This window comes from Suricata suricatta, chromosome 9, assembly GCF_006229205.1.
Source record: "Suricata suricatta isolate VVHF042 chromosome 9, meerkat_22Aug2017_6uvM2_HiC, whole genome shotgun sequence".
In the NCBI taxonomy this organism is placed as follows: Eukaryota; Metazoa; Chordata; class Mammalia; order Carnivora; family Herpestidae; genus Suricata; species Suricata suricatta.
In genome coordinates, this window is record NC_043708.1 from 79,004,284 (window position 1) to 79,017,544 (window position 13,261).

Genomic DNA, 13,261 nt, shown 5'->3' on the forward strand with positions numbered 1-13,261 from the left:
AAAGTTGGAAGCTTAACCGACTGAGCCATTCAGGCACCCCCTTAGCAAATTTTGAGGTATACGATACAGTATTGTTAACTTGTCCCTTTGCTATAAAGCTGATCTCTGGAACTTAATCATCTTGTATAATTGACCAAAATTTATCAGACTTTGCTTATGAGGACTATGCCAAGTCCTTCTGATTTGAAAACTTCATTAAAACAGATAACCAGTTTTTCAGAAATTTATATTTGATAACTTCGGTTTTCTCCTCCCCCAGCCCCTGGCAACCGCCATTCTGCTCTGCTTTATGAGTTGGACTATGTTAAATTGCTCATAAAAGTGATACCGCATAGTATTTGTCCTTCTGTGTTTGGCTTATTTCACTTTGCATAGTGTCCTTCAGTTTCATCCATGTGGTTGTAAATGGCTGGATTTCCTTTTTTAAGGCTGAGTAATATTCCATTGTATGTAAACACCACATTTTCTTCATTCATATGTTGAAAAGCACTTATGTTGTTTCCATATCTTGGATATTGTGAACAGTGCTGCAGAAAACAGGGCAGTACAAATCTCTTTGAGATCCTGATTTCAGTTCCTTTGGATATATATCTTTACAGTGGGATTTTTAAGAAGTTCTTCCATATTTTAACATTGTTTTTCCCTTTTTTATTGTAGTATTTTTAAGTACAGAGCTTCAAGCTGTACAGATACTACAGAACAAGAAACGTAAAAATTCTCAATTAGATAAAAACAGTGAAATTTATCAAGAAGTTCAAGCTATCTGTGATACGCTTGGTGTACCCAAGTCAGCGACTTCCGACATTCCGCTTATGCTAAACCAAGTGGAATCAAAGGTATTGTGTTTTATTTTTCATTTCCCAAAAGTAGAACTAAATGATAACATGTAAATATATTAAAAATAAAATTATTTCCATTCATCTTCCTGTAAACTAAATTTTGGATTCTGAGTTCATATGCATGTGACTTAATTTGCCAGTAGCTAATATTCAGGAATCAGATCCTAATGAATGAGAGTCTTTAGGCTTTGCAAGAGTTTTCTGTGATATAAATCACTTTGAAATTTAAAGGATTCCTCTCCTAAATAAAATTCTAATTTAATATAATGAAAGAAGTAGAGTAACCCAAATTTGAAGGCAAATTAAATAAAAAAAAAAAAGGATATTGTTAATAGAATTGCAATGTGGTTGTCTTTGGCAATAAGCAGCACAGTTTCTAGTGGATAGGTGTTGAGTAAAGTGCTTGTTGTATAGAAAATGAATGAATCTGTACCCTGATGTTGTTAAAAACAGCCATAAGCTGTATACCTCAAACCTGAAATTTTTTCTTCAGTTATTAAACTACTCTTCTTCCCTCTTGAGTCACATGTTAGAGAGAATGTTACTCTTGCAGTCCAAGTTCCAGCCTATTTCCTAGGATTCCTCTAAGGGGAATAACACAGGATTCATTTTAAAGGTAAAAAACATTCTCACCCTCAAAAACAGGTGCTAAAGCTCCATTTTTAGACATGCTATGTTATACTAAATCCTTGGGTAAAATACTCTTGCATTAATAATTTATGAATGGAAAAAATAAAAAGATTTGTCTTAATTGACCATAACAGAATTTTGATGTCATTAAGATGAAAACATGATTTAAAAAACATTTTTTCTCTTTGTGGAACCTGCAGACCGACGAATAACTCTGTAAATCACTCAAAAGCGTTGTTCTGGAGATAACAAGTTACTCTTCAATGCTTATTGTCTCTTTTCCTCTGGATTAAGAATGATCTAGAGTTGGCTAAAATGTGTGGGGTAATTTCACAGAGACAGATTTCTAGGCTCTTTCTAATCTTCCAGTGCTTCTGTGTATTGATTCCAAAGAGGCTTTTCTTTTTTATCTGTCTGTTACTATTAAAAATATCCCCGAACCTCTTGATTCTCTACTTGAAGTAGGCCATAATGCCCAGGTTCAAGTGCTGGCACGCTAATTTAAAGGTACTTGCTACTGTGGCCATTGTAGCCAAATATTTTCCTAGAAGGACTTTCTTCCACATTCCTTATTGTATGGGTGATGTGTGCAGAATACGCTTTGTCACCAGTGGGAAAGAAAATTAGTGTTTTCTAACTTGAAGCTGTTTAAATGTGATTCTGAAGTAACTATAGTAATATTAATGGCAAATATATACATTTACTGTTATAAATGCTTACAAATAATAATTCACTTAATTCTCACATCACATATAATGAGGTAGTTACTGTTATCTACAACAGCCATATGAGGAAACTGAGGTGCTGAAAGAATAAATTAGACAAGCAGGTTTCTAAGTAGTAGCGGCAGACCTGAAGCTTGAAGGCAGGCAACCTCCAAAGTCTGTGCTCTTAACTTCCTCTCTGAGTTGAACTCTCAGCCTTACTGAAACTGGTGTCCAGTGTTGAAATCCTGGGAATGGAGCTGAGCATGATTACATGTATAAAATTATAAGTATGCATTCAGAATCTCTCTTGAGTGAGGAGATACAACTCAGACTTTTAGTAATATATGAAATAATCAAGACTGGAGGTGTTCGCAATAGTCGGCAAATCTACAGAAGTGGAATATCTTAAGAAAATTATTTATAGAAGAAAGTTATTTATAACAAGAATTGTATTGTTGTAGAGGCAGATTTGCCACAAAACTACTAGAACTTGAGCTTCGCAGCTTCTCATTTGTACAAGTCTTTTTGCGCTAATTTTTTTTTTAAGTAGCTTTCTCAAGATAGAGTTTACATGTCATTAAATTCACTCACTTAAAATAGATAATTAAATGAATATTACTATATTTAGAGAGTACAACCATTATTAAAATCTAATTTTAAAGCATTTCCATCACCCTTCAAAGAACCTTCTGTCCATTTACAGTCATTCCCCATCACTACCACCAGTTTCTAAGTTAATGTCATGTTTATAAATGTTAATTTTTTCTTAAAGGGTGCCCTTAACATTAAATAAGCTTCATATCCCTCAGAATCTGAACTGTTCTTGATTGTACCTTATAACTAAGAAACTGTAGGGGAGCCTGGGTGGCTCAGTCAGTTAAGCCTCTGATTTCAGCTTAGGTCATGATCTCGTGGTCCATGAGTTCGAGCCCCACATCAGGCTCTGTGCTGCCAGCTCAGAGCCTGGAGCCTGCTTCATATTCTGTGTCTCCCTCTCTCTCTGCCCCCACCCCCCACTCATGCTCCGTCTCTCAAAATAAATAAACATTAAATAAAAAAACTGTAGATATATTGTTCTGTTTTGAAATTATTTTAGATAATGAAAGTTTCTTCAGTTAGGGTGAGCCCAACTTAGGCTATCATTTCTCAGTCGTTTTGCTCAGGATAAATTACTGTTTTGGAATGGCTGATATTTCTAGAGCAAAAACAAATGTCTAATATATTCTTTACTGAAATAAAAGTGTTGCAAGTAATTCAGTAACTTTACAAAAGTAATGAAATGTGTATGTGGTGACTATATTTTAGGTCTTGCCCTCCTATGTTTTGCTGAACAGTGAATCCAGAATGCTTGCACTTAGAATGTATACAGAAGTATGTATAAGAATGTGCCATTTCGGGGCACCTGGGTGGCCCAGTCGGTTAGGCCTCTGATGTCGGCTCAGGTCATGATCTCACATTCGTGGGTTCGATCCCCATGTCAGGCTTTGTGCTGACAGCTCGGAGCCTGGAGCCTGCTTCCGATTCTGTGTCTCCCTCTCTCTCTGCCCCTCCCTGCTCATGCTCTGTCTCTCTCTGTCTCAAAAATAAATTTAAAAAACATTTTTAAAAGAATGAGCGATTTCAAGGAGAAGCTCCCCAAATTACTTAACATAAGACCACAGAGATTCTCAGTAAAATTTTTAGTAGCTACTTCTTTAGTTGTCTATGTACATTATTTCTTATTCTGGAAAAGAAGATACCTATACTGTGCTGATTCTTTCTTAGTATTTGTTTTACTTTAAGATTTCATTTATTTTTTAACAGTCAAAACAGTATTTTAAGATTGTTTTAAATTAGGGATATACATTTTTCACAATCTTTTATATTTACTTTTAGGTGAAGGATATTCTCTCAAAAGTCCAGAAAAATCATGTGGGAAAACCACTGCTGAAAATTGATTTAAATCTGGAACAGGCGGTAAAATCCCTTGCTCTGTTTGCTTTATGTAATTAAATTAGTGACTATGATTTAATTTTATTAGTGGACACCTGAATTTTACAATGGGTAGCATACATTTAATTATTTTAGAGAATTAAAATGGATTGACATCCTAGGGTAATAGGTCCTGACATTTCCGATTAATTGGCCAAGAGTATATATATATATAGCGCCCAATAGGTTAGCATAGTTGTGATTAGAATAGGATACTAGCTCAAAGCCAACAAAGTGTACATTTTTGTTATTTTCTTTTCTTATTGGTCCAGACCACTTACCAAGTAGATATTTTGCTTAAAACGCATGATTGAAGATAACCAGTTGTAGAGTTTAATTCATATGTTTAATCTCTGAATATCATAAATGTTCTCTCAGATACTCTTTATTATTTAAAAAAAATTCCCATAAAGTGTCATAGGATCAGAAAATGGTTACCACATATAATATCTATTGAATCAGTAGGAAGTATTGACCACAGTTTTCAAATTTCTGTCTATAAAGAGTGTAAAGTTTGTTATTTGTTTCTGAATTCTTTAGGAACAACTGGAAAGAATCAATGAAGCTCTTTCCTGTGAATACGAATGTCGTCGACGGATGTTGATGAAACGATTAGATGTGACAGTGCAGTCCTTTGGTTGGTCGGATAGAGCAAAGGTAGGACTGTTTTCCCATTTGTGGCCTGTAGGTGGTACTCTGTGACAGCTCTTTAGGCTGCCCTGTCATTACATAACTGTACACATTTGCACTTACCACTCAATCTGAAGCACACGCCCAGGCCAACTACTGCTCTCATGTAATGATCCTAGTCTTTTGTAAATCCCTGTTTGCACATATCTTCATTTCTCTCCAAATCTTTTCACATTTATTTTAAACTACTAGATATTGTGATTTATGCAGAGATATGCATAAAAGAAGGGACATCATACGAGGCAGTGAAATAGATACAGTGAACAAGTGGTCAAAAAAGGAGAATATTGGAATAGGTACAGGTAGTGCTGATGCCAGAACAAGTCTTGTGAAAGGTGTCTTAAGGCTCAACTATGTTCTAGTTGAAGAGGAGGTTGGAGGGTGGTGGCATTCCTAAGTAATCGATTTCATCACTTAGCTTTCTAGAGAGCTGTCTCCCATCACTCCCATTATGCCTTTAATGTGTACTCGCGCTTCGTCTGGGTACCCTGCTCCACTCTGCATCATAGTCTAGGAAGTCTCCAGACAGTAAGCTGGGACAGTTATAGGGCTCACATTCAAGTATTCCTGTGATTATACTGGGCCCTCCCAGACAGTACGGGATAATGTTCCTATCTGCAGATCGTTGAGTTAATCAATCACATCTACAGCTGCCAGGTAACATATTCAAGGTTCTAGGAATTAGGACATCTTTGGGGGAGCTGTTTTTTGATTTATTAGATCCCTCATCTTCCTTCTGTTGGATTTTGGTTTTTTTGCATTGTATTTCTCTATCACATGCTGCAGCTCCTTTTTTCTTTCTCAGTATACTTTTAAAAACAAGTATTCCAGTGAGTCCTGCATTTTTTGCATGGCTGTCCTTGACTACTCCACTATTTCCTAGATCCTTTGGCCTTCTTTTTCATTGTCTATTTCCTCATTTTGCTGTAGTGAATTCATAAATAACTTCCTAACAAAGGGTGCATAGGAGGTGATTTTTCTGAATCCCTGCATTCTGAAAATACATTTATTGTGTTGTCACATTTGATTGATAGGGTGAGTAAATATAAAAATCTAGGTTGGAACTATTTTTCCCTAAAAATACTGAAGGCATTGCTTCATTGTTTTCTAGTGTTTAGTTCTACTTGTAAGAAACCTGATGTAGTTCTGTGTCCTTTGGGATGACTTTTAAAATTTTTCTTGGGAAGCTTTTGGGCTTTTTTCTAGCCTTGGATTTCTGAAATTTCATAGTGTTTATATGGATCTTTTCCATTTGTTGTGAACACTAAGTGGACCTTTGAATCTGCAGACTCTTAGCTTTTATATTGTTCATTAATCTCTTTCCTTTTGTTTTCTTTGTTTTCTCTTTCTGAAATTCTTGTTAGTCAGATTTTGGACATCCTGCATAGAGCCACTTAAGTTTCTTTATTTTTTCTCCCATTTTTCATCTGTTTTCCTTTTTTGATACATTTTCTTAGAAATGTCTTTGTTTTGTATTTGGTATTGAATTTTTTTTCTGCCATCATTTTTTAATTTCCAGGGAATCTTTTTGATTCCAGAGTTTTCCTTTTTTCATGTTTTTTTTCTTGTTTTATGGATGTATTCTCATCTTAAATAAAGATGAAAAATTAAAAAAAATTGTCTTCAGTTATCTCTTTCCTCCAGGGTAAGTTTTTTTGGTGTTTCTTGGTCTTTTGCTTACGGTTTCCTTCAAATGCAGGATGGTTCTTGGTTGTTCATATTTAAGAGCAAGACATTGAAAAGCTATGTGCTTTGCTTTCTGGATTTTACATATAAGTAAAATCATAGGGTATTTATCTTTCTCTGGCTTATGTCACTTAGCATTAAACCCTCTAAATCTATCCATGCTGTTGCAGATAGCCAGACTTCATTCTTTATTATGGCTGAATAATATTCCATTATTTGTTTATATATGTGTGTATACAAACAGACAATCTCTCCACATCTTTTTTATCCATTCATCTATCAGTGTCTACTGATACGTTGCATCCATATCTTAGTTATTGTAAATAATGCTGCAGTGAACATAGGGGTGCAATATCTTTTTGAATTAGTGGTTTTGTTTTCTTTGGGTAAATAGCCAGAAGTGGTATTGCTCTATCATATGGTAGTTCCTATTTTTAATTTTTTGAGGATGCTTCATACTGTTTTCCACAGTGTCTGCACCAGTTTATGTTTCCACCAGCAGTTCATGAGGGTTCCCTCTTCGCATTATTGCCAACACTTTTTATTTCTTGTCTTTTTGATAATAGCCATTCTGACAGGTGTGAGGTGTTATTGTGGTTTTGAGTTCTGTTTCACTGGTGATGAGTGATATTGAGCATCTTTTCATATGCCTGTTGGCTGTCTGTAGGTCTTCTTTGGAGAAATGTCTGGTCAGGTCCTCTGCCCGTTTTTTAATCTGATTTTTTTGATACTGAGTTGTATGAGTCCTTTATATATTTTGGATGTTAAACCCTTATTGGTAATATCATTCCAACCAAACATTCAGTAGGTTGCTGTTGGTTTTGTTGGTTTCCTTTGCTATGCAGAGGTTTCCTGTTGGATGTCATCTCAGTTATTTTTGCTTTTGCTGTCCTTGCCTGGGGAGACAGATTGAAAAAATACTGCTGAGACTGATGCCATATAGCTTACTAACTGTTTTCTTCCAGGAATTTTATGGGTTCAGGTCTTATGTTAAGTCTTTAATCCATTTTGAGTATATTTTTGTATGTGGTGTAAGATAGTCCAGGTTCATTCTTGTGCGTGCAGCTGTCCAGTTTGCCCAGCACCATTTATTGAAGAGACTGTCCTTTCCACATTGTGTATTCTTGCCTCTTTTGTTGTAGGTTAATTGACCCTATAAGCATGGGTTTATTTCTGAGCTCTCTATTGTGAGAAGATGATCTATGTGTCTGGTTTTTGCTCTAGTACCAAACTGATTTGATTATTACAGTTTGTGTACAGTTTAAAGTCAGGGAGCATGATATGTACAGTTTTGTTCTTTCTTACAATTGCATTTGCTAATTGGGGCCTTTTCTGGTTACATAGGAATTTTAGTACTATTTTATAACAGTGGTATTCTGGTTCTGTGAAAAATACCATTGGTGTTTTGATAGAGATTTCATTGAATCTGTAGATTACTTTGGGTAGTATGGACATTTTTTTAAAATGTTTTTTATTTTGAGATAGAGAGAGAGCATAAGCAGGGAGGGGCAGAGAGAGAGGGAGACACAGAATCAGAAGCAGGCTCCAGGCTCTGAGCTGTCAGCACAGAGCCCAATGCGGGGCTTAAACCCACGAATGTGAGATCATGACCTGAGCTGAAGTCGGAGGCTTAACCAACTGAGTCACCCAGGCGCCCCAGTATGGACATTTTAACAGTAGTAATTCTTCTGATTCATGAGCATGGTATATCTTCCATTTATTTGTATTGTCTTCAGTTGCTTTCATCAGTGTCTTGTAATTTTCAGTATACAAGTTTTTCCCCTCCATGGTAGGTTTTATTCCTAGGGTTTTGCTTTGTTTGAAAAAAAATTTTTTTAAGGTTTATTTATTTTTGAGAGAGAGAGAGAGAGAGAGACAGTGTAAACAGGGAAAAGGCAGAGAGAGAGAGGGAGACACAGAATCTGTAGCAGGCTCCAGACTCCAGACTATCAGCACAGAACCTGATGCAGAACTCAAACTCATGAACTGTGAGATCATGATCTGAGCTGAAGTCGGAAGCTTAACTCACTGAGCCACTCAGGCGCCTCATGTTTTGTTTTGTTTTGTTTTTTGATGCAGTTGTAAATAGATTTGTTTTCTTAATAACTCTTTCAGATAGTCTGTTATTAATATATAGGAACACAACAGATTTTTGTATATTAATATTATATCATGCAGCTTTACTGAGTTCATTTATTGGTTTTAATAGTTTTTTTGGTGGAGTCTTTAGGGTTTTATGTACACAGTTTCAGGTCATCTACACTTAATGACAGTTTTGCTTCTGGTTTCTAGTTTGAATGCCACCTTTTTTCCCCTCCCCTTGCCTAATTGCTCTGGTTTGGACTTCTTCCATCTTCGAGGGAAATCTTTCAGCTTTTCACTGTTGAGAATGATATTTGCAATGCTTTTGTTGTAGATGACTTTTATTTTTTTGAGGTACGTTACCCACTTTGTTGAGAGTTTTTAATCATTAATGTATGTTGATTTTGTTAGATGCTTTTTTGCATATATTGACATGATATCATCATATGATTTTTTTTTTTTTTTTTGAGAAAGCATGACAGAGAATGTGCGTGAGATGGGAAGGACAGAGAGAGAGGGAGAGAGAGTATCTTTCTTTTTTATTTTTAATGTTTTTAATTTATTTTTGAGTGACAGAGAAAGACAGCGTGAGCAGGGGAGGGCAGAGAGAGAAGGAGACACAGAATCGGAAGCAGGCTCCAGGCTCTGAGCTGTCAGCACAGAGCCTGACGCGGGGCTCGAATCCGGGAACCATGAGATCATGACCTGAGCTGAAGCCGGACGCTTAGCTGAGCCACCCAGGCGCCCCGAGAGAGAGTATCTTAAGCAAGCTCTATGCCCAGCATGGATTGATGCAGGCTCAATCTCAGGACTGTGAGGTTATAATCTGAGCTGAAATTAAGAGTCATATGGTCAACTGACTGAGCCACCCAGGCTTGCTGCCCCATCCTAGGATTTTCATCCTTCATATTGTTAAAATGGTGTATCTTGTTTGGTTTATAGATGTTAAACCATCTTGCGTCTGCAGAATAAATCCCACTTGATTATGGTATATATTCATTTTGATGTATTGTTGAATTCGTTTTGCTAATCATTTGTTGATGAGTTTTGTGTCTATGTTTATCAGGGATATTGGCCTGTAATTTTTTGGTTAGGGCCTTTGTCTGGTTTCAGGGTAGTGGTGGCCTTGTAAAATGAGTATGAAAGCATTCCATCCTCTTCAATTTTGTGGAATAATTTGAGAAGGGTATAGCGATTAACTCTGAATGTTTGGTAGAATTTAGCTTTGAAGCTGTCTGGTACTGAATTTTTTTTGTTGGGAGTTGTTTGATTCCTGATTCAACTCCATTGCTAACAACCAGTCTATTCAGATTTTCTGTTTCTTCATGATTCAGTCTTGGAAGATTGTATGTTTCTAGGAATTTATTAATTCTAAGTTGTCCAGTTTGTTGGCATATAATTTTTCAACAATCATCTCTTAATATCCTTTGTATTTTGGTGCTACTGATTATAAGTTCTCTTTCATTTCTAATTCTATTTGGGATATCACTTTCTGCATGAGTCTGGCTAAAGGTTTATCAGTTTTGGTTTTTTCAAAGAACAAGCTCTTTATTTCATTGATCTTTTCTATTTTTTGTTTTGTTTGAACCTCTAATGCATTTATTTCTGTTTTGATCTTTATTATTTCCTTCCTTCTGTTAACTTTGGGCTTTGTTCTTTTTCTCTTTTCTAGTTCCTTTAGGTATAGAATATTTGAGGCTTTTCTTGTTTTTTGAGGTAAGCCTTTATTGCTCTGAACTTCCCATCTTAGAACTGCTCTTGTTTTATTGCATAGATTTTGGAATATTGTATTTCCATTTTCATTGTCCCAGTATTTTTTTTTATTTTTTCTTTGATTTCATCATTGACTCATTTTTTTTTAACACATTTAGTTTTCACACACTAATTTTTCCCAGTTTTCTCCCTTTTTTTAATGCTTATTTATTTTTGAGAGAGATAGTATGAGTAGCTGAGGGGCAGAGAGAGAGGGAGACAGAATCAGAAGCAGGCTCCAGGCTCTGAGCTGTCAGCACAGAGCCCGATGTGGGGCTCAAATCCACGGCCCACGAAACCTGAGCCCAAGATAAATGCTTAACCAACGGAGCCACCCAGGCACCCCTCCAGTTTTCTTCTTGTAATTGATTTCTAGTTTCATGCTGTTTTGGTTGGAAAAGATGCATTTTAGAATTTCAGTTCTCTTAAATTTATTGAGATTTGTTTCGTGGCCCAACATGTTGTCTGTCCTGGAGAATGTTCTGTGTGCATTTGAAAAGAATGTGTGTTCTTTTTTAATGTTTTGTATGTATTTATTAAGTCCATTTGGCCTAATGTATTGTTTAAGCCCAGTGTTTCCTTGTTGATTTTTCTGTTTGGATGATCTATCCATAGATGTAAGTGGGGTGTTAAAGTCTCCCACTATTATTGTATTGCTCTCAACTTTTCCTTTTATGTCTGTTAATATTTGCTCTATATATCTAGGAGCATTTGTGTTGGGGACATAAATATTTACAAATGTTATATTTTTCTGTTGGATTGACCTCCCTTTCACTGTGTAATGCCCCTTTAACTTTTTAATGGTGTTTTAAAATCTATTTTGTGTGATAAAAGTATTGGTATCCAGTTTTCCATTTAAATGGAATATCTTTTTTATTTCATCACTTTCATCATTTTTTGTTTTAACATCTGCTGTGAGGGTTGTGTAGGCAGCATATAAATGGTCCTTGTTCTTTTATCCGTTCAAAGGGTACAGGTATCTTTTGAATGGACAATTTATTGCATTAACATTTAGAGTAACTATGGATAGGTATATACTCAGTTGCCATTTTGTTAATTGTTTTCTGGTTATTTTTATAGTTCTTCCCTGTCTTGTCTTCTTCCCTTGCTCTCTTTCCCTGAGTTTGATGCCTTATTTTAGTGTTAGGTTCAACTTCTCTTTGCTTCAGTTTTTTTTTTTTTTTTTGTATCTATTGTAAAGTTTTTTGCTTATGGTTACTATGAGTTTCATTTATATTATATTAATGAATGCATACTCTCCCTCGTCACCAGTGTTTTATGTTTTTGGCATCATGTTGTCATTTTATTTTATATATTCCTTCACTAGTTATTGTAGTTGTAGTTGATTTTACTGCTTGTGTCTTTTAGCTTTCATACTAGCATTCATACTAGCATTTATACTAGCATTTAGCTTTTATACTGGCATTATAAGTAGTTGATCCATTACCTTTATTATATAATTGACTTTACCAGTGAGATTTTTTTCTTTCATGTATTTTTTTATTTCTAGTCATGGCCTTTTATTTCTACTTACAGAATCCTTCTAAAGTTTCTTTTGGGATCTGGTAAGTGTTGATGAACTCTGTTAACTTTATCTTGTCTGGGAAATTCTTTATCTCCCTGTCAATTCTGAATGATAACTGTGTTGGATAGCATATTCTTGGTTGTAAGTTTTCCTTTCAGCACATTGAATATATCATGTCACTCATTTATGGTCTGCAAGATTTTTGCTGAAAAATTAGCTGATAGCCTTATGGGAGTTTCCTTGTATACAACTAGTTGGTTTTTTTCTCTTATTCCCTGTAAGGTTCTCTCCTTATCTTTAACTTTTGATATTTTAATTATCAATGTGTAGTGGTATGGATCTCTATTTGGGGCTCTCTGCTTCCTGGACCTGAATGTCTGTTCCTTCCTCTGGTTAGGGAAGTATTCAGCCATTATTTTTTCAGATAAGTTTTCTTGCCCTTTTTTTTTTTTCTCTTTTCTCTTTCTGGGACCTATAATGTGAATATTAGTACCTTTGATGTCTTGGAGTTCCCTTAAACACTTCTCATTTTTAAAAGTTCTTTTTTCTTTTTGTTTTTGTGATGTAGTGCTTTTTACTACCTTGTCTTTCAGGTCACTTTCTGTTCTTTATCCTCTACTATACTTTTTGATTCCCTCTGTCTTTTTTATTTCATTTATTGTATGTTTCAGCTCTGATTAGTGCTGTCTTACACTATTGAACATTAGTACTGTTTTATACTTCATCCATTCTTCTCCTGAGTTTGATGAGCATCTTTATGATATAAACTTTGAACTTTGATTTATAACTTTGAACTCTGTTTCAGACAACTTCTGTTTCATTAAGATCTTTTGTTGAGGTTTTGTTTTGTTCTTTCATTTGGAGTATATTTCTCTGTTTCCTCATTTTGTCTGATTCTCTGTTTCTATGTGTTAAGCAAATTGGCTGCCGCTCCCAGTCTTAAAGGAGTGGCTTTGTACAGATGTCCTGTGGGGCCCAGAACTGCAATCCCTCCTCATCACTACATGCTCAGGAGGCATTTTCTGTGTGAGCTGTGTATGCCGCCCTGCTGTGGGACTCTGCCAGTGGGTGAGGCTTTCAGTGGGGTGCCGGCAGCGTTAGTATATTAGATTGAGAGTTCCAGGATGGCATCTGGCAGTGTTCCCATCCCTAGAGTGTGTCTTAGCAATTGGCTGCCTCTCTGGAGCCCTCTAAGAGCAGATTCTCTGTTCCCTGCAGGTCTGTGGTTTTCCTGGATGTAATCTCTGTTTTCAAAGTCTGGCTTTCGGGGTGCTCTTCTTTCTTGTGTAGGATCTAAGGGTTGGAGTACCTATGCGGACCTCCAACCCTTCACTCCTTGGGGAGAAGTTCCGTGTTTTTGAAATTCTTTTCCATTTGTG

General features: G+C 35.9%; 1 protein-coding gene across 1 annotated transcript in view; it reads left to right on the top strand.

Moving 5' to 3' along the window:
• Positions 1 to 13,261, top strand: part of FAM98B (family with sequence similarity 98 member B) — a 34,693-nt gene that overhangs the window by 14,948 nt on the left and 6,484 nt on the right. Inside the window, exons 4-6 of the mRNA XM_029952502.1 lie at positions 658 to 836; positions 4,052 to 4,132; positions 4,688 to 4,804. Of these exons, the coding sequence (XP_029808362.1) occupies positions 658 to 836; positions 4,052 to 4,132; positions 4,688 to 4,804 (377 nt within the window). The remainder of the gene's footprint in view (positions 1 to 657; positions 837 to 4,051; positions 4,133 to 4,687; positions 4,805 to 13,261) is intronic.